Source organism: Nannobrachium achirus (genome assembly GCF_963921795.1).
Source record: "Nannobrachium achirus genome assembly, chromosome: 10".
In the NCBI taxonomy this organism is placed as follows: Eukaryota; Metazoa; Chordata; class Actinopteri; order Myctophiformes; family Myctophidae; genus Nannobrachium; species Nannobrachium achirus.
The window spans coordinates 36368613-36395224 of NC_137819.1; the positions used below are offsets into that span (position 1 = coordinate 36368613).

General features: G+C 45.4%; 1 protein-coding gene across 2 annotated transcripts in view; it reads right to left on the reverse strand.

Annotated features, from left to right (window-relative positions):
- The window catches only part of macf1a (microtubule actin crosslinking factor 1a), a 189210-nt gene that overhangs the window by 51668 nt on the left and 110930 nt on the right, over positions 1–26612 (reverse strand). For both annotated transcript variants that reach the window (XM_080734855.1, XM_080734854.1), the window contains exons 57-60: positions 6583–6744; positions 5675–5845; positions 3250–3416; positions 222–381 (exon numbers count right to left, since the gene is read on the reverse strand). In XM_080734855.1, coding sequence (XP_080590981.1) covers positions 222–381; positions 3250–3416; positions 5675–5845; positions 6583–6744 — 660 coding nt within the window. The remainder of the gene's footprint in view (positions 1–221; positions 382–3249; positions 3417–5674; positions 5846–6582; positions 6745–26612) is intronic.

Below are 26612 nucleotides of genomic sequence, written 5' to 3' on the forward strand. Positions count from 1 at the left end.
ACACTTCAATTAACACTCACGTTTAACAAAACCTTCTTTGCAAATGTACGATGCTTCGCCGATAAAGTATTTTCCTAACCCCTAAACATGTAAGGTAAGAGATTCCTGTGCCAGCCATGAAACCACAGCACACTTGCATTGAAGCAGTGTGCAAACGGACCCAGCCTGGCACCATTGTCAGGAGGGCCCTCTGAACCAGCCTGTATGTGTAAGAGCAGTACCTTGTGCTTGGTGATCTGCTGGGTGATCTTGGCCGTCTGGGTGCCCATGGGCTCTGCGGAGGTCAGGCGTCTCTCTGTGGCGCTGAGCCATTCTCCCAGAGGCTCCAGAGCCTCGTGGAACTGCAGGGCCAACACCTGTAGTTCCTCCAGCTTGCTCTGCCTGGAGGAAACACACAGTACAGGAGCCATTATTATTATGCATTATTACTTTAACCATTATTTTATGCTTTAACTATTACAAAATAGCAGATCTAGCTTGTAGATATGCTATTTTTGAAAAATCGTAAAAATGTGTGCAAGTCATATTTTTGACACTATTCTATAATGTCTTCTAGATCCTTCTAAGGTTTTTGAAAAATGCATGTCTCTATGTCAGTGGTTCTCAAACCTTTTCATGTCAAGGACCCACAAAATTATATGTATTTGGCCACAGACCCCCTTCTCAAAATATTTTGTTCCAGGGACCCCCAGAAGCAAAATTTGAGTTACAAATGTTCTCTTTAAAAAATACATATATTCAAAGATTTGCACAGCGCGGCACCGAGTGCCACGCTGCGAGCATGTAGATCTGCTATTTTTATGTATTAGCTATTTTTCAATAGCTAAAGTATAAAATAATTCCAGGTCTTATTGGGTAAATGGTATTTTCTTTGATTATTTTGTTTTTATTCTTTTGCTTCAAATGAACTTTCCCAAATGGAGAATAGAACAGAAACGTTGTCCACATATGGATTTTATCCCTCTTCTTTTAATTTTCAATTCTCTCCTTTTCTTTTAACCCATTTAGACCTGGAACCCCATTACGTAACTATACCTTTCTATATCTTTTTTTTGCTGAATACAGTATACATTAGCAGCATGTTTTTGTAATTTTTGAATAAGAATTTGACTTTTTTCAGAAAAATTGGTTAACCACATAAACTTTAGTGTTTCTCTGCATAGGAATTCACATCTACAAGCTTGTAGATCAGCAATTTTTTGGCAAAGAGTAGACAGACAAAAGAGGGACCAACTATGTACATAGGGTTCAAGTCTGGTAAAGGATTGTCATTGTCTATGACTAACCTTGTCGAAATGCACTAATGCACCATGGAAATATGCTGTATTTTGCCCACAGCTTCACTGGTCGAATAAACAAAACAAAAACACGCGATCAATAGGCAATTTAATACCGCAAGATACGAGGAAAAGCACAACAGATCCTCCAGGGCACATTCCAGTTTAAATTTAGTGTGTGTGGGGGAGAATAGAACAGGAGGGGATTTATTGTATTTATTTATAGATTCCATTTGTACTTTATTGCTTGTTGATCTTTTTTTATTTTTTATCTTTCACTCCTACATATAATGTCCCAATTGTATTTCTGCTACTGTATGTTGCTGTCCTCTTTTTATGGTAACACAATTTATGAAATTTTGCTGTGAAGATGCTTTATGACTTTAATGTCTATGTGTATTTGCATGTGGGTCAGAGATAGGGAGTGTGACTATAAGTGAGCCTGTATTGCAATACAGCATAGCACACAAGGTTCTAATACAGACAGGCCTGTAGTGTTTTTACGGTATACATGCTTTAGTTCTGTTTTATGGTTTTCAAGTGTACGCAACAGACAGTGGACTGCATCATTCACAGTAGTGTTCATACAGTATCTGACAGACAGTGTTGCCTGGGAAGCTGTAAGTGTTGCATGTGTGGTACTTTTTTACAATGGTTTACATGAGAATACTGTAACTATCCTCAGTATCCAGTGTCTTCAATGCACCTTGAGCTGACCTAGTGTGTGCGTGAGTGTTCTCACGGTGGGGGTGGAAAGGCTACTATAACCACATTAACTCTGTGAAGGACTCGCGCGTCGATCCAAAGCACACAGTTTTTAGAATGTTGCTAATCCCAATGTAAACATGTGCCTCATGTTTTTATTATGCTATCCTGGTGTTAGCCGTGTTGGCTTTAGGATATTTGGTCATTTCCACGTCCATTCCTGTCCACCGAGGTGGCAAGAATGGTAATGAAATGGTGAGATCGAATAACATTGAACAGATGACAAGCATTTTGAACTCTGGTGAACTCTTTACTCCTATACAACACCACAGAACAGCAGCTGTTAGTAGAGAGCATATATTAATTCAAAGTTAATGACTCTGGACATTTTATATATCTGAGTAGCATGTCATGGAATACATTTTAACTGGTGTGCAATTCAAGTCCTTTTGACATTTAAAATAAAGGCATGGCGAGCTGAAAAATTACATGTAAAAGAAAAACATGTTATCTCCTTTATAATTTGCAGAATAAGGTACTGCAAATACCAGAATGGTCCCATGTACTGTATATATCTACTCAACAGAAAGTGAAACACTGAGCCTAGTGGTGTTTTGCCTGGTTAAAACCAGACTGCACTCAACACCACCCCTAGTGGTAGTGGTGTTGTAGTGAAGTCTGGCCCTCCACGTTAACTAATCTTTTTCCCCTAGCCTGATGAGAGGGCTAGCCAATCAGGGCTGTAGGCTTGGGGCACGTGGTGGGTGGTGGCCTGGTTCAAAACCATTCAGCCAATCAGGCGAGTCTGTGTGTATACAAACACATCCCCCCTCCACTCTCATTACAGGCATCAAAGAGTTAGTTGTCTTTGATGTTTCGTTGATTAGAGAGAACACTAACGAGCTATTGACACTTGAATGGCTCAATCAATTACTGCGGTTTTCAACCTCTGTGAAGTTCAAAGGGAGCAATTAAGAGCAAGTCACCTTGACATTTTTTTAAACCGCCCCTAACATCATGTCAGTGTTTGATGCTTTCAGTGACTAACGAGCTATTGACACTTGTATGGCTCAATCAATTACAGCAGCTCACAAGCCCTTTGAAGTTCAGAGGGAGCAATTAAGAGCAAGTCAACTTAACCTTTTTTTCAAACCACCCCTGCCCGCCCCCCCAGAAGTGGAATGTCTGCCCGAAATCTCAGACTCTCTTCCCAAAACGAAGTGTGTGATAGAGTCTGACGCTTGCAGTCAGGGTAAGTGGTGTTTACCTAGCGGCGGCTTTGTCCAGCAGCTCAGCCCATCTCTCTCCCAGGCTGTGGAGCTGGGTGCGGATCTTGTCCCGGTCCTGGGTGTCTGCAGCGGCTGCGATCCTCTCTCCCTCCGCCCGGATCATCTCCACTGTGGGCCGCCGGTCGTCCAACAGACGCTGGAGGAGCTGGGGGGGAATCAGATGAAACTGTTTGTAGAAGTGACAGCCGAAAATTTCTTTCATATATTTGCGGATGCTTTGTTTGCATTATTTTTTTCTCCAATTCTATAAAAATGTAACCACTTAAACCTTATATTCTTAGTTGAGCGGCGTCCCCCAGGGCTCTATACTTGGTCTGCTCCATTTTTCCTTATGCACCAAATCTCTCAGCCGAAAACAGACGATCTACAAGCTTACAGGTTAGATTGTTTTCACTTCAGAATAGGGACGCTTGGGTCTGTGTGGTTAAACTATTAATTGAGTTATCCCTCAGTAACATCTCTGGAGGAAACACACAACCCCTATGCATGTGTGTTTACTTGCAGATCAGCCCAAACTGTGTCAAACGCGCAGACGCATTTTCTTTGCACAGGATATTACTGTTATTTTCCCATCAACACAGCCGAGCTCTTTTCCACTTCCTTCCTCTTGAAAATGTGTCTCTGTGTTCTAAAGCCGTTCTTGTCCCCCGGCTCAGTGCTGCTCCCTGGAATGCACTTATCCACGGTTTCCTCCCCGACTGCCCCCGCTGTGAGACTCCTCCCTCACTCTCTCCGTCAGGGATGCAGACGCACGTGATTGATCGCCGGCCGAGACCGCTTGGGCTTTGTGCTCACAAACACGGGAAGTGTGTGTTTGATAAACAAGGAAAAGTGTTTGTATGCGTGCCTCACTGTGTGTGTGTGCCATACGTGTGTGCGCGTGTGTGTGTGTGTGTGAGAGAGAGAGTGTATAAGAGAGGGAGAGTGAGTTCAGTAGTTTTCTCTGAAAACAATAGCAATCTACCGTCTGTGCGAGCGTTTGTGTCAGACTGGCAGACATTCAATTGGGACCCTTTTCTATGCCAGGCAGACGGATCATGTTGTGAGAGTGTCTGTGCGTGTGGCGTGTGCGTGTGTTAGGGCATTCACCAAATATTCGAATATCAAAGTCAGTATTCGACGTTGTTCACCGAAATCGAATATTCGCTTAATTCTTTTTTTGTTTTTGTTTTGTCTTTAAAAATACTGTATATATATTTCTTCATTGTTTATAAAGCTTGGCTAGATAGGAAGTCATAAGAACCCTGACAAGCACTTGGAATTGTAGGTATTACATTTAATGTGACTCGGTTCCGCAGATAAACATTGTGAAAATAGCAGATCTACATGCTGTATGTAGCATGTAGATCGGCTATTTTCACAATGTTCGCCTCTTGCTTACTTAATATTTGACAGTTTGGCCAGTCCTGTCGAATATTCGACTATTCAAATACTTTGAGGTCGAATAATTCGAATACTAAAAATCACTATTCGTGAATGCCCTAGCGTGTGTGTTTCTCATTCAATCATACATTGTCCTTAGGCCAATCCAGGACAGAAACAGAAAACACAAATTATAATTCCATTGGTGGAGAATTTTCTTTTGTTTTGTTTGACCAACAGCGCCGGCTTTAAACGGGGAACAGAAAAACTGGGACAAGTAAATGAGATGCACAAATGACTGCAGGCAACACACGAGCACTGTCCCAAACGTCCCTTCATGACATGGACCGTTGCCTCGCTCACATCATGTGACCAAGGTCCACTTGTTTACAGCACATAGTGATATATAAACGATATGTGATATGATTTGCTGGTCGTTTATCGTTATGTCATAATGCAGGAACCTTTCTTCCCGTTCAAACGATATTTCCATCCTCTCGCTCATCCACCCACAAATCCATTCATCAAACCTCCCACTCATGCACGTCAATCCCTCCCTCTGCCAGGTCCTGTTGCCCAGTGAGGTCCTCCAGACCCAAAAGAGAAATTTGATGTCTCATATTAAGGCAGCCTTGGTTGTGAACCAGTTACGGGAATTCGCCCCATATGTAGGCTACATTTTGACTTTGTTCGGATTTTATTTCATTGCACCTGTTTATTTTGTGCGCATGCTTCCGTTTGTTTTGGGGAGAAGTTATATAGGGAAGCACCTCATGATTGTTCGGATACTGTTACTGAAGCACAGGATAAAATACGATTGTATTTTATCCTGTGCTTTACAATAAAGATATTTGAAACAGAAAATAGGCAATCTACATTCATATATGTATATATTTTTTTTTTTCTTCAGATTTCAGAAAATATTTTGAAATAATAATGAAAAGATTTGCTGCTGAGGGATATTTACCCGTGACCGTGACCCATAAAAATAGGTCTGCGTTCCCAAAATGGCTGTGTTTGGGAACCAGTCCCCTTGCCTACCTTCTGTTCCTGGATCTGGGCTTTCACCACGCGGTACTCGGCAGACGGAGGCCTCTGATTGGCCACCAGCTCTTCCGTGTCGCTCAGCCAGCTGAGCAGTGGCTCCAGGGCATCCTCGAATTTCCCACAGTGCAATAGGGCCTCCTGCAGCTGTGCGACGCGCTCCGCCACCTAGGAAGAGACGAGCGTGGTGTGAAACGTGTCGGAATGAGCGTTTACATGGGCGTCACAAGGGGGGGGGGGGGGGGGGGGAGTGGGACTGAGTTATAGGGCCCAAGGTGGAGGGGCCTTAATTATTTTATACTTTAGCTACTGATAAATAGCAGATATACAAGCTCACTGCGCAGCACCGAGTGCCACACTGCAAGCTTGTAGATCTGCTATTTTTGTGAAAAAGTGTGCAAATCTTTGAATATATGTATTTTTTTAAGCGGACATTTGTAACTAAAGTTTTGCTTCTGGGGTGTCCCTGTAACTAAATATTTTGAGATGGGGGTCCGTGGGCCAAATACATATCATTTTGGGGACTCCTTCACATGAAAAGGTTTGAGCACCACTGACATAGAAACAGAAGGATTTGAAATATTCAAAGACTTACACAAATGTTCAAGATTTTTCAAAAATAGCAGATCTACAAGCTCGCAGCACAGCACTCGGCGCTGTGTCAAATACAAAAATGTGCTTTGTATTAAAAGATCCATACTTGTGTAGCTGGGGCCTCATTCGCACACATACATTCATTCAGTTTTCATGGTACATGTCCAAAACCTCCGTCATGGCCAATTTGGACAATCATCATGTCCTAAATCAGGACTGCTTAGCAACGAAGGGTGCATCTCTCTCTCTCTCTCTCTCTCACTCACTCACTCTCTCACTCTCTCACTCTCTCACAATCCAGGGCGGCTTACCCTCTTGTTGAGCGAGTTCCATCTGAGGTTGGTGGTCTCCAGGTCGTGTTCAAGGGCCTGTGTGTCCGTGTGTTTAGCGGCACTCTGGATCAGACCCTGGCCCACCGCGTTGACATGCTGCAGTCTGGGCTGGACGCCGTCCACCTGCTCCCTCTCGAAGGCCTGGAGAGACACGGACCACGACACGGTGGCAGGTTAGATCCACGTAACGTGATCTCACATTATGTTAGCACGCAAAGCATACCAAGGACACCGCCTTATTCACTCTGAAGTACCTGGTATAGACCTGGAATTCGTATGGCGTAAAACAGTGGTTCTCAACCTGTGGGTCGGGACCCCCAGGGGGTTCCCCAAATTAAATAATTTGGGGATTAAACATTGCCTAAATACAGAAATTTTGAAAATAGCTGATCTACATGCTCACAACGCCTCGCAACACGAGGCGTTGTGAGCATGTAGATCTGCTATTTTCACAATAGAACTGTGTTATACCAAATGTAATGCCTTAACTCTTAGTGCTTGTCAGGGTGGGGGGGGGGGGGGGGGGGGGTCCCCAGTTAAAATATGATTATTTTGGGGGTCGCGGCCTGAAAAGGGTGAGAACCACTGGCGTAAAAAAGGATGAAAGGAGGGAAGAAACAAACAAACGCACAAAGACCTTTAGCTTTGTTTTGCAAGTTAACATTGTGTGTATGTGTGTAGCAGCACTGCGTTAGGTACCAGACATGTTAAAAACACACCGGTACTGGGTATTTAGTGTGTGTGATAACAGCGAGTGAGCTGTCACAAGACAGACAAACACTAGGGACAAAGAAACCAAGTGTGAGAAAGAAAAAGTGGGAGAGAGAGATAGATAGATAGAGAGAGAGAAAGAGAGAGAGAGGGGGGGGAGGGAGGTACGGAGTAGATAGGAGAGGGGTGAGAGCTGGGGGCTTGGGTGGGGAGTGGAGTGGTGGGCAGAGAAAATAGGGAGGAGGAAAAAGGGGAGGGGGAGACGGGGGATTATCAGGATTAGGGAGTAAGGGGCTGGCTGGAAAAGGCTGAGTCGACACCATACGTGCACTCGCACACATACACACACACACACACACAAACGCACACTCCTTTACAAGACACACACACCATTCAGACACAAGCAAGCACGTAGGGTAAGCTCAGGCATGCAATTGCAAACTAGGGCACACGCTACAGACTTTCACGCACACATTCACATACAGTACACGCACGTACCCTTTACTCAGATTCACGCTATTCAAACACACATAGTCACACGCCGTGCCTGTCTAGCCACAATACCGAGTCCGTCTTCTACTCATGACAACAGAGGCAGCCATCCGGCGTTAAAAGTCAACCAGACTCGACTTCCCTGACTGGAAATGACTGAGGGATGATCCAACACAGACCTCTCTCTGTCCCACACTAAACCTACAATACCACTCTGTCACAAACACACACGCACACGCACACACACACACACGCACACACACACACACACACACACACACACACACACGGACAATTAGGATCAGTGGCTTTACAACACTGCGACAGCCAAACCTCTCTGGCCACAATGACATAGAGAGAGAGAGAGAGAGAGAGAGAGAGAGAGAGAGAGAGAAATATATCCTGCACACGCACATTAAGTGTGCACACAGACACAGAATTCAAGGAACATTTACACACGCATTAACCATTTAAAACCATTGACACGAGTCCCCCAGGGGTCTATACCGTACTAGCCCCCCCCCCCCCTCTTTGCCGAAAATAGCCGATCTACAAGCTACGAGTCTCACCCTTTCACATTGTGATATGTTGTGAGTTTGTAGATGTGCTACTTTTGCCAGATGTTCTACCTGAATAGCTAGGCTAGAGTTCATGTGTTTAACTCATTGATTGAGTTCCCTGAGTTAATGTTTCATTTCATTTAACTAATAATGGACATACTGTAGTGCACATCTGCTGTAAAAGAATCGCATCCCGTTTCCAACAGGAAACAGGAAGTAGGCATGATAAAAAAAAAAAGATCTTCATTCACTGCCATGTTACATTTTGCAGGAAAACGCCCATATCTATGTTTCCTGTGCGGCGTGTGGCGCTCCAGTGTAAACATGCTAACTAAATTAGCTCATAGCTTTTGGAAAAGCTCGACGGATTAACGTGCGGTCTTTAGTCTGCGACCCGAGTGTGGATGTGCACGGATGTGCATGATCTTACTTGAGATGGATATGCTATGAATGACTACCTTTAAAAGATAAGAAAACAAAAAATAGCTGTCAGGGAACGTCATAAGTTGAAATGTTAATGTTAGCAGTCAATGAGTTAACAAACTGAAGGAGGTTCACACACAGAAATAAACCTCTAGAGCAGCATGGACAGAGAGAGTTAGTCCAAGCATACAGATGATGAGTACGGTCAAATCCTGAGTGTTAATTTAACTCTGAGTGTACAACTGAGCCCTTTTGGATCCATTTGTATACTCAAGAGTTAAATTAACACTCAGGAAATTACAGCATGAGTTGCATTGGTTGACAATGAAAGATTATTAAAGCTACAGTAATAGAAGGAATGCAAGGACGTCTTAAACTCTTTGGGCCAACAACAGCTGTGATTATCACTAAATCGGAACAAAAAACAATAAAACCCAATATAATGTGCTAAATAACAAAAGGGAGTTTAAAAAAACTTCTTGCAGGGAAGTTGGATAAGTTTAAATCATATTCACTCTATAAATTTGAACATCTGTTCTTTGGAGAAGTTGAAGTTAGATTTACTGTAAGTCATGTGAAGTCTTTATAAGCGTGTGTGTGTGTGTGTGTGTGTGTGTGTGTGTGTGTGTGTGTGTGTGTGTGTGTGTGTGTGTGTGTGTGAGAGAGAGAGTATTTGTAGCGTGTCATAATCACACAGTTTGCACGATTCTACTCATCTGGTCTAAATAAGGGCTCAAACTACAGGGTCCCCATGCCAAGGATATGTGTGTGTGTGTGTGTGTGTGTGTGTGTGTGTGTGTGTGTGTGTGTGTGTGTGTGTGTGTGTGTGTGTGTGTGTGTGTGTGGGCTCTCGCACGAACGCATGCATGCATGTGTGCGCAGAGAGAGAGAAAGGGAGCATATATTTCTGGATTTAAAACAATGAAAAGGAAGAATGGAAAAGTGTGCGTATTCCCTCACTGACACTGTGAGTGTGTGTGTGTGTGTGTGTGTGTGTGTGTGTGTGTGTGTGTGTGTGTGTGTGTGCGTGCGTGCGTGCGTGCGTGCGTGCGTGCGTGCGTGCGTGCGTGCGTGCGTGCGTGCGTGCGTGCGTGCGTGCGTGCGTGCGTGCGCATGTGTTCATTTCTGTATCCAACAGAAAAGTTGTATGGAAAAATGTACGTATGCATCTGCATGTGTCAATTATGCATTGTGTGCATGTGTGCGTGCATGGGGTACTGATGAAATCAAGTCTGTGTTACAGTATGTATGCATAGGTATATCTCTGCATATACAGTACATAGTAAAATCATACTATGTATATATTTTATCCAGTTGTGCTGTATCTCTGAGCGAGTACAAAAGTCCCCAAATTGACGGCTCAAATTGTCCATTTGGTGACATTTGTGCGAGAGTTACATCAACACTCAGAATGTTACTGTGTCAGTACTGTTAGTTATGTATTTAAGTGTTGTGCATGTATGTGTGTATGCACGTGCGTGCGTGCGTGTGTCCAGCCGGGTCGTGGCGAAGGCGTGGCTGTTGACTGGAACAGGAAGTCGGTCGACCAGAACAACAATGAGCTGTTGCAGTGACCCGCTCCACCCTGCCCCCTTATCCTGGACACACACTGTCGGTGAGTATGCGCATGCGTGCGCTCGTGTGTGTGTGTGTGTGTGTGTGTGTGTGTGTGTGTTTCACAGCAGGAGAGACATGGAAAGTACATTCATTTACAACACGGGTACATGGAAGCACACACTGGTTCTTGTGCAGTTCTCTCTCACTTCACTTCGATGACTCTCACTTTTTCCTTTCTTTCTGTGCCTTATACTGCCTATAGTGTCTCTCATCCTCACTCTTCTATTTCTCCGTTCTCTCCATCTCACATTCAATGTTCGTTTTGTCCCCTCTCGCTTTCTTTCTCTGGAGTGTGTATCTCTCCCTGCAGTTCAGAATGGTTCTCTCGCAACAGTAAACCAGGGCGTCTGGAAAATATCTGACGTGCTTCTCATTCCACCCTACCTCAGCCCCCCCAATCCCCCCCCCCCCACCCCCACCCCCACACACACACACACACTTATCGTCTCCAGCTCCCCTTCCTCTCTGACTATCGTCCCTGACACCCACCCCAACTTTCTCCCCCTCCCGGTCCCCACAAAACCACCAGCTGCTGCTCCTAATGTAGATCTCTCCACTCCTCTTTTCTCCTCCGCCCCTGCTCTCTCTCCTCCTCTGTCTCTCTCAGCCTAAACCACAAGCCCACATTGGCTTTCTCACTGTAGCCGCAGGTCGGTGCGAGGGACAGGAGAATGAAAGAGCATGTGAAATGCACAGCAGGCTAAATGTCCCCTGACTGAGTAAAGCTCTAATTCACGTCAAGTCAAATTAGCACGGTTGGAATCGGGCACTTTGATTTGTTCCAAATATTTATTTCCCACGTTTATTTATTGTTCCCCCTCCGTCGTTTAAGATAGCTTATGCTGGATCAGTGGGGTTCAGGGCATGATATTAACACCAAACCCAAGTTTAGTGTTATGGCCAAATCCTACTAACATTTGGCATTATGCAGCAGCAGGATAGCAGATTTATTTTTAAATATATATATTCACAGTTGGAAATGGTTTACATGGTCTTATAAGGCGCACATAAATATCTAAATCTCCTGTTCTGGGCCCTCATGTAATTGCAGAGCAGTCTTTTTCCAAAAGTTAAAACATTTTAATTCCACTCTGGCATGTTGGTGCTGTTTTCTCAGCTCAGAGAATTTCTGGAAAGGATAAATAGTCTGGTTGCCACTACACGGCCAATATAAACAAGTGTTTTCAGCCAGTGAAACCCTATACCCACTATGAAAATGTAACCATCAAATGGTTTGATAACATTTTGCTGCATGACTTCATCGAGCATTTATGAACTTCCCTGACCTTTCTGTGAGGAGCACACCGCCCAATGTTACATCATGAAATATGTTCAGAAATTCAGTGACATCAACAATCCAGAATCGAGTATGACATAAGAGCAAAATGGCTGCTGTGGAAATATGGTCAGTATGGTCAGAGTTTTGTAGGAAATGTTATACAGTATATAATTTGACTTCAAAACACACTTTACATCATCTACAAGGTTACCACTGTCGGGCGGAAACACAATGTCCAAATTACAAAACCATTGCTTTTCAGGACAAAAGAAAAAGAAAAAAAAAGTGTTTTAATGGATCCAAAGTAGTTATTATTCAGTCACAAGCTCACATGTCAATAACTTTCATTGGTTAAATATAGAAAAAATGGTACTACTTTTGCACGACACTGTCATAGTAGTTGTATAATTAAGTATAAAATAGGGAATTAATTATTGAAATCCATCTCTTGATGGAGGGTTGGAAACCAAATGGACCCTTATTGATCTTTAACTCTTGAGAGTGTAAAATGAAACCATTTGGTTTCATATTAGGCTCTCAAGAGTTACATTATGGTTAAAGTCTACACAATTAGAGAATGAAGATTTTCTTTTCTCCTGCCATTCAACTCCAACATTGGCCTTCTGCACTAAGCATTGAGACAGTCAAAAATCGCTAGGCAACCATTATCTATCACCTCACCATTATCTATTCTAGAATGACAATGTGTACTGCCTGAGTGCCTGTACATTATGTCTGTGACCACTGACTTACACTAACATCAGTAGGCATAAAGGCCGCAATCCGTCTCGATATTCGGTGCGTCCGCAAGCACTATACCAAACACGACACGGACATGAATCTATGCGACTGCCATCAAAAGAAGGCCCTGTGTGTGGATTCACTTAAAAGAGTAGTTCACCCCCAAAATGACTTTTTTTCTATTGATTAGTCACGCCATGGAGACTAGAGTTCAATAATATTTTTTGTTTTTTGTCATTTTGGGGGTGAACTACTCCTTTAAGGGACTGAAAATGTGATACACATATCAATAAATTGTTTGTATTATGTAATGTGTGTGCGTGTGTGCGTGTGTGCGTGCGTGTGTTGTCATGCTTTCAGCCAGGATAATGACACAATCAATTCCCTAATCAAGACAGATGAGGAACATGTAGCTCTTACTCACAGCCACACACAAACACACATACAGTATTGTATGCATGCACACACGCTGGTTTCTAGTAATGAAATCATGTACAAACAACGTCAGCCTGCCATTAGCCATCATCACCGCAGTGCAGCTAACATGGCTAATAACAGCAACACACAGGAGGACAAACACAAACTAAAACAGAACACTCTTCTCCCATTCTGCTGTTATTGGGGGATGACCAAGGGTGTGACCGATTAAAATGCAGTACTGGAATACTGAGCTTAGTGGGAGGACATGTTCTGCTATGCTGTGGCATTATTTAATTGTTATTCTGCAATCCGACCATTCTGGAATTGCGGTTAAACAGCTGTTTACTTCAATTAGTGTCAATTATTGCCTCGCCATTGTGGTTTGGACTGATCGTGGGCCAGATTGTGGCTTCCGCCTCATTTAACGGGTGAAGCGCACATGTAAGGATGTCATCAGAGAAATACACAATACAGGCAACGGGCCAGCAGAACAGGAATCACCCACTGGAAGCCACTAAGAGGCAGATGTCCCCAAACATGTCTACTCTACAACACACCACAGGTTGTCCACATGCAGCTCCTCTGTGACAAAACACGCTACAAATCTCCTTTCATTCCAGCCAATGAGAAGACGGCCAGCAACCTCATCTCCCCCTCACTGTTGGCTTCTCCCTCTCTCATCAACCCCCCCCCCCCCTCCAACCCCATTCACCCACACACCCACACCCTCTCACTCTTTCCTCGCCTCTATTCCTGCTTTCTGCCCTCGTCTCTCTCACCCTCCTGCCCCCACCACCCCTGCCCTCCCTTGCTTCCTCAATTCCCTTGTAATTCAGCCCAGAATTAGGCTGGTAAACAGAAGAGAAGTGAGGGGATGTAGGGCTACGGCAGGCAGAGAGAGAGAGAGGGGGGGGGGGGCTATGGGGAAAGACGAGGGAGCAATGGGAGGAAGGGAGAAGCTATTTTCACACTGACCTCAATGGTTAGCAAATTAATATTGCCAGCCAGACAGGGCTTCCTCTGGACCACAGGCTGACCATTCAGTGTGTGATTCAGATGGGAGAGAGTTAATGGGCTCCGTTTGAAACAAGCTAGAGGGAGCAGGGTTTTGAAAGTGACCCGCCTAAACAAATGCCATGCAAATGGCAAAGAGAGGGCATTCAAAGCACATTGGACCACAATCTATACAGCATGTATGTACTGTACAACTGCACTGGAAGATCTAGTGTTAAACTAACTCTGAAAGTAAAACAATTGAACTGTTATCTTCCAGCAACTGTTGGAGGCATTGTGGAGTGAAGAATTCCAATTGTGTCCATATTCTTTGACCATATTATACATTTAAGCAATACTGGTATGAGATGTATAATGATCTTTTACATTTTCTATTACATTATTAATATAAATCCCCCAAGAACCATTGTTACCTTACAGACTACAGAGTTATCCCTGCGGGAACCGAAAGCAGAAATCAGTTATATATTCTTCTGATTCTCTTAGTGGTAGGCATTAAAGGAATCATTGTATACTGGTTAAAACCCACTATCCCAACATTCTCAGTCATGGGTAGTCTACTCCTTAGTATGGAAGAAATAACATAGAACTTGGGGTTTCAAAGGAAGACATTCTTGAATAGATGGATCCCTGCTATGGCAGTTATGATTTGAAGAGATTGTATGCTCCCCCCAGCTTTTGTTTTGTCTCTTTTCTTTGTCCTTCACAACAGCAACCCAGGACTACACATCCCACAGCCTATTGCAAAAATGCTAATAATCTTAGGGAAAGTGATAAAATCGCCAATGTTCAATGCACATGTGCAATTTCAAATCATTTGACCAACCCTCTAATGACAAAAAATGCAGGAGAATGACCACGTACTCTAACTGTATAAATGTTCCCATCCACAAATTGATCATTATGCCAATGTAGCAACGCTGAGCGCTATAATGGGTTCTTGCCGACACAAGTGAGATCGTTTTGTAATTAAAGCCTCTGCGCTTTACTGACTACACACATATACAACACAGGATTATATTGGAGCACCAAGTTTATATACAGTAGCACAGGATTGCTGGGTCCGCTTATTGACTACACACACACACACACACACACACACACGTACATGAACAACAACAACAACAACAGCCTTGCTGTGTCTGCTGTTTGCTATGTGTTTAAATCCTCCTTATGAAGGACTTAAATCCTGAGTCCTTTATAACTTTGCACCGTTGAGCCAACTCTCTCACTAGCATTCTCTCTGGTGTAGTGAGTATACAGTATAGCCCCAAGGGCTGGCGCAGCATGCTACTACATTAAAGACAACTGGAAACACCTGCTGATCAATTTACCCTGGCACTGCTCCCATTAATCATTGCACCCACAGCCAGTGGTGAAAAAAGAACTAAAACGTTTTACTTAAGTAAAAGTATCAATACTGCAATAATTAAATACTCTGTTACAAGTAAATGTCCGGCATTTAAAATGTACTTGAGTAAAAGTATGAAAGTGTTGGCATCAAAATGTACTTATTTATTATTAAAAGTAAAAGTACAACATTTTTGAAAATAGCAGATCTAGCAGGCCATTTTCAAATAGCCACAGTATAAAACAGCGTGGTTTATGTATGTTTTAAAATATCTGCAAAGTAACAATTAACTAACGTTTTCAAATAATTGTAGTGGAGTAAAAGTACAATATTTGGATCTGAGATGTCGTGGAGTAAAAGTAAATGTATTGGAAATTGGAAATACTCAAGTAAAGTACAAATACCTCAAAATTGTACTTAAGTACAGTACAATTCACTTAAGTACTTTACACCACTGCCCACAGCAGAGCCCAAGTCACACACCCTTACCACAGTCACCCTGACAACAGATCAACAACCAATAAGACTGTGGCACAGCAGCCGCCCCTTCCTGGCTATGGGACCATGTTTACAGATTCCATAGCAGAGCTTGTGGTAGAAATAAATGCTCATAAACAGCTGACGTTTTGGAAAAGTGAAACAATCTGCTTCCTCACTGCCTGCATATGCCAATGGTCAATGCCATTGTTATGCAAGTTTTGGTTGATTGGTCAACCCACTGCAGAACAAAATAAATTGGATTAGGACAGAATGACAGACCGGGTCTTGTCGATTTTACAGCAGGATAGGGAGGGTAGCAGTAACATATGTGTTTGTTAAACTAGTCCTTACCCGTTCAAAGATATGAGCTCTGAAATGATGTGCAGTGTGTGGGTTATGGGATGTGCACTGTGCACACAGTATATGAGGGATGGAAAGTAACTTTAACTGGTGCTTGCATGATAATATGTAGGAGCATCAATGTAAGAAATACCCGTTTAATGGCTACAGAGATACTGTGTACCGATCTGCATGATTTTGGACAAAATCTGTAACAGGGCCAGACAACGCCCCCCCCAGTTATGTCAGGTGTGTTCATATGCTAATGGTGATGCGATTTCAGATCAATTGCTCCAGCCACTGAGGAGAAACGCTGTTTCAGACAGACAGACAGACAGACAGACAGACAGACAGACAGACAGACAGACAGACAGACAGACAGACAGACAGACAGACAGACAGACAGACAGACAGACAGACAGACAGACAGACAGACAGACAGACAGACAGACAGACAGACAGACAGACAGACACTCACTCACTCACTCACTCAGACATTCGCAAAATTATAGTATAGATTGACATTCAGGATTTAGCTTTTTCAGGATGTCAAGCATCGCAGGACACACATACTGTATATCATTCATCCAAAAGGGAAATTACGTGTTTTTCCAGCAGTTTGTTTCTCTTTTGCATTGATCACATCATAACAGAGAGAAAGACAGAGATGGAGAGAAGGAAAAAGGAGAGAGAGAGAGAGAGAGATATCAGATTGAAGCGATCCAGTCTCAGGATATTACAGTGCATGTATTTCGTACCACTACCCATCATGCTCTCTTGCTCTCTTGGTTCACGTGTGTCCTGGAGGCCATCTCTCAGCTTCACCATTAAGCCTGATTTATACGGTACATCATCATGGAGTGACGCATTGGGCGGGAGCTTGTAGATTTGCTATTTTCGGTACATGGCACCAGCGAGCAACAGCGTATAAATCAAGCATTACCACATCAATCACTACACGCTTTCCTGTGGCACAGGACCGACCTGTGCCCCCCTACACCTCCCTCTCCTCATCTCTCTCTCTCTCACACACACACACAGGGGTGTCACAAGGGGGGGGGGGAAGAGGGACTGAGTTACTAGGGCCCAAGGAGGAGGGGCCTTCATTATTTTATACTTTAGCTATTGAAAAATAGCAGATCTACAAGCTCGCAGCGTGGCACTCGATCTGCTATTTTTGAAAAGTCGTGAAAATGTGTGCAAATCTTTGATTTTTTTTTTATCTTCTTCTGGGGGGTCCCTGGAACTAAATATTTTGAGATGGGGGTCCATGGCCAAATATATATCATTTTGGGGGTCCTTCACATGAGAAGGTTTGAGCACCACTGACATAGAAACATAGGTTTTTCAAAAAACCTTAGAAGGATTTGAAATATTCAACACATTTTTCACAATAGCAGATCTACAAGCTTGCTGTGAGCTTGTATATCTGCTATTTTTCAATAGTTAAAGCACACAATAATGAGGGTTAAACCCCCTCCCCCTTTGAAGAACATTCATGGGGGGCCCGCAGTGAATCCTTGTACCCCAGGCCCAGAATTTGGTGTGACACCCCTGCACACACACACACACACACACACACACACACACACACACACACACACACACACACACACACACACACACACACACACACACACACACACACACACACACACACACACACACACACACACACACAGCGCTACATCTATCCATCTCCATCTGCTCTCATCCATTCTCTCTTCTAATGGACATAATAATGGGTGAACAGCAGACGGTCTGTTTGAAGACAGAAACCAGCAATACATTTAAATGATAAATCAAACATCCAATACTAACGGTGCAGTGCATGCGTGCGTGCGTGCGCTAAGCTAGTCCATCTGCCTGTCCGATTCTGTCCAGGTTAAACACACACTCAGACACAGAGACACACACAGAACACTGGGTTGTGTCTGAAAATGAACTCGCCATTAAGCCGACGCCCTTCTGTTGGCCCCTGTCTGCCAAGTCAGCCTTCTTATCAGTCCAGCAGGCTTTTATCGGGCTGGACGACCAGGTGCTATGCAAAACCACCATTGTCTCATTTACTCTAAACTTTTCTCTCTCTCTCTGCTTTCATAAAACCACTGCTTTTCTCTCTCACTCTCCTGTATCTTCCATGACTTTGCCTTTGGTTCACACGTTCAGTCTGTCTTTATCTTTTCTCCCCCTCTGGGTTTTGTCCCAATAGCAACACCCTGCATTCCCAACATTGATATGCTGGGAGGTAATTATGGCCCTGCTGTTTATTTACACCATGGGCGCCATTTTAACTGTGATGTGGAACAGTAAGGGTTGTGGTGGGGAGGGTTGAGGAGAGAGACAGACAGGAGTTATTATACTGTAGTTAACTGACTGACGGAATAACGAAAACTAGAATTGGAACATTTTAGTTCAACTGAAATTACAAAACAACAATAACTAACTGAATCTGTATTGTGTGTTTACAGAACTAACTAAAACCACAAAGCTTCACATTGCATCGGGTATTGAAGATCTGCTATTTTTGGACATTGTTGATTCTTGCCCCTGACTGACTAATCCAAATCACAATAAAAAACAAAAATACTATAAATCTAAAATGATTCTAAAAGTAATACAAAATAAAGAAGACAGACAAATGCAAAACTATAATAACCTTGAGACAGACAGGCCGAGGATGAAAAGACAAGAGATTGAGAGAGGAGAAGCAGACAGAGAAGTAGAAAATAAATGAAAAGAGAGACAGACAGTGAGGGAGAACTGAGGTTGAGGGAGGCAGAGGCTGAGACAAACACAAGCAGGAGGGAGACAGACAGAAGTAGAGAGAGACAAACCTAGTAGAGTAAGAGACAAACACAGTAGAAACAAGAAAGTGAGACTTTCAGAGAGGCGAGAGACAGACCCGGTAGAGAGAGAGAAAGATGGTAGAGAGACGGACACATTAGAGAGAGATACAGAGACACAGAAGACAGACACAGTAGAGAGAGAGAGAGAGACGGACACAGAACAGAGAGAGAAACAGACAATGGTAGCCAAACAGGGTCAACAGGGTCCAGTCCATAGATCTAATGTAGGACTGTTCTTATCTACTGTTTGTATTTAGATTCCCCCAGCAGTTTCACTCTGTGTTTGTGTAGCCGTGTTGGCAGCAGCCACCCCCTTAAGCATGGGCGCACGCACGTACACGCACGCACGCACGCACGCACACCCACACACACACCCACACCTCTGTTTATTTCTCACCTCCTTATCTTTGGTACAAAGCCATCCGAGCATGGCGGACAGGGGGAGGGAGGGAGAGATGGGCAGAGGGAAAATGAGAAAGGGAGATAGGGAGAGGGCGAAGTAACACTGACAAGACGATACGTGACCAAACCATCACTGTGAGATGTAAACACACTGCAGAGAGACGAGACAGAGTTCTGACACATGGGGAAGAAGGACGGAGGAGTTGTGTGACGCTTGGTTCTATCTGCAACACTGTCAAAGTCACTTTGGGAAAATGACGTTTGCCATGCTTCCATCTCTCATCAATGAGGAAATGAGAGATAATAGGTTCTTAACACTTTGAAAGCATGACAGAATGGCCCCGGTGATGAGGGGATATCTGCACAGCGTAGTTCTATAAATATGCACGAGACATGCTGGCTGTTGCAAAGCTGTTCACTCTTTCTCTCTCAGTGTGTCCATCTATTTGTAAAGGGATTTCTGGTGCCGTCACCCTCTACAGTTAGACCGAGACTGACTTGGTATTAAGACTCCTAATGGCTTTTACAAGGGTTAGCGAGGTCGTCACCGGCACTGCCCGGGTAGATGTACGCAGATTAATTAAGATACACGGATGGATCACATGCACTAATAAACTCCTGAATACTTAAGATGACATAGCCACACACACACACACACACACACACACACACACACACACACACACACACACACACACACACACACACACACACACACACACACACACACACACACACACACACACACACACACACACACACACACACACACACACACACAGTAAATGAGTTGAGGCTGACTGTCCACCAGTGCCTGATGGAGGCTGTAATGCAATCAGAAGAACCAGCGGTTCCCATCCATAGTATTGAGTCTGGCATATCAGCAGCCATCCGAAAGCACTCCCGGGTCCATTTGCTGACAAGGAAGTAGCGATGACTTCCAGTGCGAGTCTGGGATCAGCCCAAATTTATAGATCACTGACCTCAGAGGCGACCGACAGCGTGCTCCGCTGTACAAGGGGAGGGAGGCAGTTAAGGGAGGGTGGAATGTAATTTGGAGTAAAGAAAAGAAAATCACAAAAGTGACCCGTCCCGAGGTCACACAGCCTGTGAAGAACTTCTTCCCCACTTCCCTTTCAACAAACAACAGGGGTCAGATCAGGCAACTTTAGTCAGAGAAGGACGGAGGGATGATGTGACTGGCTAACATTATGCCTGATTTACACTGGTTGTTGTGCATTGTGTTTTGCAAATAGCAAGACCCGTTGTGAGCGTATAGATCCAATATTTTTGGTGTGTGACACCTAAGTAAACTAAAAATAAATGAGGCATTACTTTCGACAATTAACTATGTTCACACACACACACACACACACACACACACACACACACACACACACACACACACACACACACACACACACACACACACACACACACACACACACACACACACACACACACACACACACACACACACAGAAAATATAAACAGATGGAAAGGTAGCCAATCAAACCAAGAGCAACACAATGCAAAGAGACAACTCTGAGACAGCATCTGTACTGTAATAACGTTGACAGATTACATTTTCCTAAACCAAATGAACACAAGCCAGGATAAACTTGCCCAGAAGCCTGTTGGCTTCATATGCAAACATGCCCGGCAGTTCAAACGCCGACCATGTATACAAATTACTCAAGCATGATGGGAAAACCTTAGGCCTTAAACGACCAAGTTCTGTGATTAGGTCGAGCTGTGTGCAAACAAAATAAGAACATGTCAACAGTCACTACTTTGTACTGGAGCCGTGGGAGAATACGATATGTACAGTCAATGTAAACCAGACAATAGTTGTTGACAGTATGTGCCCTTCACGTCAACTATGGTGCCAACTTTGCACTCAAGATCAACATTTTGAGTGGCCTTCAAGTACACAGGGTACTTTTACAGTGTGCACAGGCAATCAAAGTAATTCGGCTTAGGCAGAGATTTGCACATAAAGTATGCACATACTGTACAAGAATATGTGCACACATACATAAATATACACACACAGAGCATTTCCTATAAGTAGCTAGACATCCTCCTGAGCATCATATTGCAACCTTAAATCCCTACTCCTGAAACACAACTAGCTAATTGTGGCATCTGCATGTAGCTTTAGCCCCCCTCCACCCCCCTATCCCCTCTCAGATGTATTTTCCATGCTATGTCTCCGTCAATTACACTCAGCGCTCGGGTTAGCCACCCAACCCGATTCTTTTTCTATGCTATGGCTCACTGGGTGTCTGCTCCAATGCTATGTTTACATCAACCATGTTCCCCGTCATGCACTTAGCACTAAAAATACAAGTTTCACTCTGTATCTGACATGCATACTTCATAGGCTACTCGCTTGATTCAACCTACTTGAATATCCCAGTGTCATAGAGATGCTTTTGCTTATTCTACTGTCTTGAGGCCCTTGCTAACCTTATTCCTGCTCATCACAATAGTGACCGGAATTGAAGCTGGGTCAACTGCTGTCTAGTGGAAGTCACTGTAAGCAACAATGTCTGCCGTATGCTTAAGGTCAAAAGGTGATGCACTTCCCAGTTAAAAATGTCCAAGATCTCAGTAGGAGTTATTTTTGCTGTACTTTGCTATGGTCTACTGCATTCCAAAATCATTGCTTAGCCCCCCACACAGAATATTTTTACATGCAATTCAAGCTGTACAGTAGCCTAACTAAAAGGCCTTAACTTAAAAGCACAGCAGCACAGAGAGCTCTGTGTAATTTCCACACTCTCCATGCCTCTCTGTCATGGAATATCTACAGCCAGTCTCATTGAACTTGTGAACTTTACTAACTGTAGTTCATAAACCAAGTGGAGAACCATAGACAAACGCAATGAAAAATGGTTACATGCTCAGGCATTCACAGCCAATGGAGAATAATATAGATAATGATACAGATTTCAACGTTCTTTAAAACATAAAAAAGTAAATTAAATAAGAGATTATACCTCTGTCTGGGTGTCAATATCTGAACACGGTGATGGTCTTGTCGAATCATTCCCCACTCTCTCTGATTCCGAGAGGGTCTCTGAATCACAAGGCTCATCTTTAGTGTCAAGGCAAGCACCCTGAGCTCTGTAGTCCATGGCGTGACATGTCTCCGCCTGGGCAAATAGGCTCTGCAGCAGCCATGGCTCTAGCTGCTCCCAGGGTGGATCCCCAGACATAAGAGAAGGCGGTGGGTCCAGTGCAGATCCGTCCGATTCCCAGTCACTGTCTCCGGTCACGGAGCCTAGAACAAACTCTATGCCGTCCATCCCGGACTGGGTCCCTTCCGAGTACGAGTCCAAGTCCAGTTCTTGGGCATCTTCGCTGGCTGAGCCACCGTCCGAGGGCCCCGGGTAGAAGCGCTCGGGGGCGGCCAGATAGACAAAGCTGTCTGAGCAGAGAAAAGACCTTTCCTCATAATCTGGCTCAGAGCAGCAGGTTGGTTTGGGCAAGGGGCTGGGGGGCCTAGAATTCTCAAGCGGAGATGGGGGACAATCGTTAAGGGACTGGGGAGGTGCTGACACAGCCAGGTAAACAAAACTGTCTGAGGTTACCAAGCCCTCTGAATCTTTGCTCGTTAACCTGGCACCCTGAGACTCTGGATTAGAGGGGGACTCTAGAGGGGGTGAGGAAGAGGGGGGTCGGGAGTCTGTATTAGAGTCTGTATTTTGGGGGTTTTCGAGTGAGATAGGGTCTGATTTAGCTGTACTAATGTCCTGGTCTGCATCTGGCCTGAACATGCACAGACACGAGGCTACATCCACGGGGACAACAGAGTCCAGAGTCTCTGACGCAGATGTCCCTGGGGCGTCATGAGTTGTTTCCATGACAATGTCACCTATCTCTGAGGATACCGGCTCTTCTTGACAGGAAGTTAAAACATCCTGTGTACATTCATTGTCGGTTTGTCCGTCAGACTGGGGGGACTCGGGGGAGCCGTCCACCAGTGCTCCCTCACTACTATCCAAACTGGGCTCATACCAGTCACACACATGACACTCGGTCTCTGAATCCCCTTTTTCCTCCTCCTCCACCATCATCTCTCCTTCCTCCTCCATTTCCACCACCTCCCCTCTGTCCTCCTCAGCGTACGGGTTCAGAGGACTGGGAGAGGGAGGAGAGGAGGCTCTCTGAATGACCTCAACCCCCTCCTTCTCTGCATTCTCTCCGTCGTCGTCCTCTCGGCCCGACGACGCCCCACTGTCCAGGTCCGTTTCAGTCTCGGCGGGTCTGTCCTGCTCGCACTCTGTCTGAGTCATGTCACTCAAAACAGTTCTGTCCGGCTGGGACATTTGGACCCCGCTGGAGTCTGACTCCTGGGGCGGGCCGAGGACGGAGTCTGTTGGACAACTCTGCTCTTCCTCCAACTCCTCCTCCCCCTGTTGCTGCTCACACTCAACCTCACAGGGTTCGTCGATGAAACCGTGTTCATTTACATGGTGCCGTGCGCGTATAGAGTCAAAGTGCGATGTAGGAGGACTGTGTGCAGAGTCTCTTTCTAGAATGTGCTCAAAGTCGATTAAATTCAACTCCGTTACGGAACCTTCTGAGCACTGCTCAGTCTTATCATTTCTGTCAACCTTACAGAGCGGAAGTGTTCCTTCTAAATCTACACTGACAGACCTGGCTCCTTCCTCTCCCATTTCAACCTCTTCCTCCACACAAGGAAGTGCATAGGGATCAAGAGGCTCGGGGTCGACACTCATTTCCTCCCCCTCTTCCCCTTCCTCCTCTTGACACTGCCTCTCCAGCTCTAGGAAGAGGTCATCTGACTCCGCCCCTGAACTCAGACAGGGAGAAGCACTGGGGGCCCCTGGGCCCCCAAATCCGGTGGGCGGAGTGAGTAGGGGCCAATGTCCCGAGGAGCCCGATATATCCCAGCCCTCTGACTCTAGCGTTTCCCTGTCCCAAGCTTGGTCAATAATCTCCCTGTTTTCCAGCTTTAAAACAGCCTCCCATTCCCTCTCCTCCCTCTGAGCTCTCTCCTCCTCCTCCTCCTCCATTTGCTCCCTTTCTCTCTCAGCTGCCCCCTCCTCTATCTCCACCTCCTCCTCCTCAATCACTTCGTTCACCTCCACCCCCTGCTGCTCTTCTTTCGCAAGCTCTTCCAGTATCCGGCGCTCATCCTCCTCAAACTTAAGCTCGGAGGCTGTGCGTTCTAGCTCCCCACTCTGTGCACCCCAGCCGAGGAGGCCCTCCTCGCCTCCCTCGTGGCTGATGCAGGGGGAGAGAGGGAGACCGCCGTAGGCCAGCCCTTCCTCCTCCTGGAGGAATGGGGAAGGGGGGTCCAAGAGATATAGGGACTCATCGTCCATGTCATTGTCCTCACCCATTAGGGGAGGCAAAGGGGGGAGGACGGGGAAGTTATGTCTCAGACCCACCTGGGTCCTCTTCCCACCTCTCATGCTGCGCGGCCAAGTGCGGGCCTTGGTAGGGGGGCAGAATACTGGTTTAGGGGGTAGGAGAGGGGCGTTGTCACCCTGGTCCTGCTCTAGGAGAGGGGAGTCTCTTTCCGAGTCTGAGGTCTTGATCGACTCGGGAGTCTCCTCCAGGATCCGTCTGATCCCAGCTTTGGGAGATGCAGCAGTGCGTCTGTGCTCATCCCTTCTCCTCTCCACATGTCTGGACGCACTGGGGCTCTGCTGGGGTGTGCTCCCAGATCTAGAGGCCTGGGGAGATTGGTTCTGCGCAAAGGCTGATAACGGTTCCTTGGAAGGTGAGTGCAGTACATGGGCCTGTTTGTGCTGTTTCTGCAGCAGAGGGTGAAGTTGCTTTTGCCTACTTAGCGGCAGCTGCTGGAGAGGGGGCACGGGGCTGACCGTTGGGGTCAAAGAAGGTGAGGAGGAGACGGGAGGAGTGTGAGGAGCAGAGGACAGAGGGGACGGTGTATAAGGAGGTAGGGGAGGTGTAGAGGAGGAGGACGTAGGGGTAGACGGGGGGAGAAAAGAGGGAACGGCCTGGATAGGCGAGAGAGAAATCCCTGCCCCTGAGAGACGCTTTTCAGATGCGTCCCCAGGCAAGAACTCAAGCCTCTCTGCAAACTCTGGATAACTGGGTGGCATGAAAGCCTTCCAGGAGCGGCGGTTGGGATTGTCCTTCTTATCACCACCCTGGAGGCGCCTTTTAGTCACGGCCGCCACCCCACCAGACGAAGAGGACGAGGGAGCAATGGGTAAACCTGGACCAACAATGCCAACCGGCGGCGACATGATCTGAGGATCCCCCGTTAGCTTTAAGGCATCAAATATCACCCTCTCATCCAGCCTCTTCACCCCTCCAACATTGTCCGCATTCCTAGAGACAAAAACACCTCCTATATCAGCTCCGATAGTGCCATTGCTCGACAGCGTGCTTCCCTCTCCTCGACCCTCCCCTCCAGAACCTAAAGTGCTCCTGGAGGGCTGGCTGAGTTTGGTACCCTGGTCAATCTGCTCATTGATGCGCATGGTGTCATAGATTGAGCGCTGGGGGACGTAGCAGTCTTCTATGTAAGCCTCATCCTCGTCACCTTTCCCCAGGCAGCGAGGGTTCTGCCTCAGGCAATCCGGACGGCTCAGGGGCTTCCCCATCTTGGCACTAGAACCCCTTTGGGGCAGCCAAGGAAACCCTTTGTCAGTTGAAATTCAAATAGGTACACGTGTGGTAAACCATAAAGGTGTCCCTCAAAGGACTGGTCAGTTTGAAAAAAAAATGTATTAACTGCGGGACAATTAGTTCATGTGTTCTCCACTTAATATGATATCAAACAGCCCAGTCCAATAATCCACAACAGTGAAACATTAATCCATGTGGTAAGAAATAATTCCATACCAGTGTCACATCCCCCCAAAAATGGTATTCCAAGTGTCACAGTGTAATCCAGAATGAATGTTCACAAGTGTGGTGGTTGGCTTCTACGCTATGTCACCTCAACAGTTGTGCATTCCCTGGGTGCTTCTGAGATGCTGTGTGGCATCAGCAAGGGAGCAAAAAGGGCAGCCCTCCCCCTCTGCAACATATTAATCACCAGTTCTGTTTATCTGAACGGCCGTTAGGAACAAGGGAGGGGTGGAGGGATAAAGAGAGGGGAGGAGGGAGGGAAAGAAACAGTCATCATCTCCCTCTCTGAGAAGTCCAAAGTCCTGCGATGAAGCGACTGGCGTGTAGATAACATCCCTTTTGTTGTGTTTTCATCAACGGCGAGCGCTACGCCTTGCATCCACACCTACACACAGGCGTGCATGTCCCCAGTGCCTGGACTATGTTTGCACTCTCCCTTTCCCTGTTGCCTACCTCCTCTCTCTTT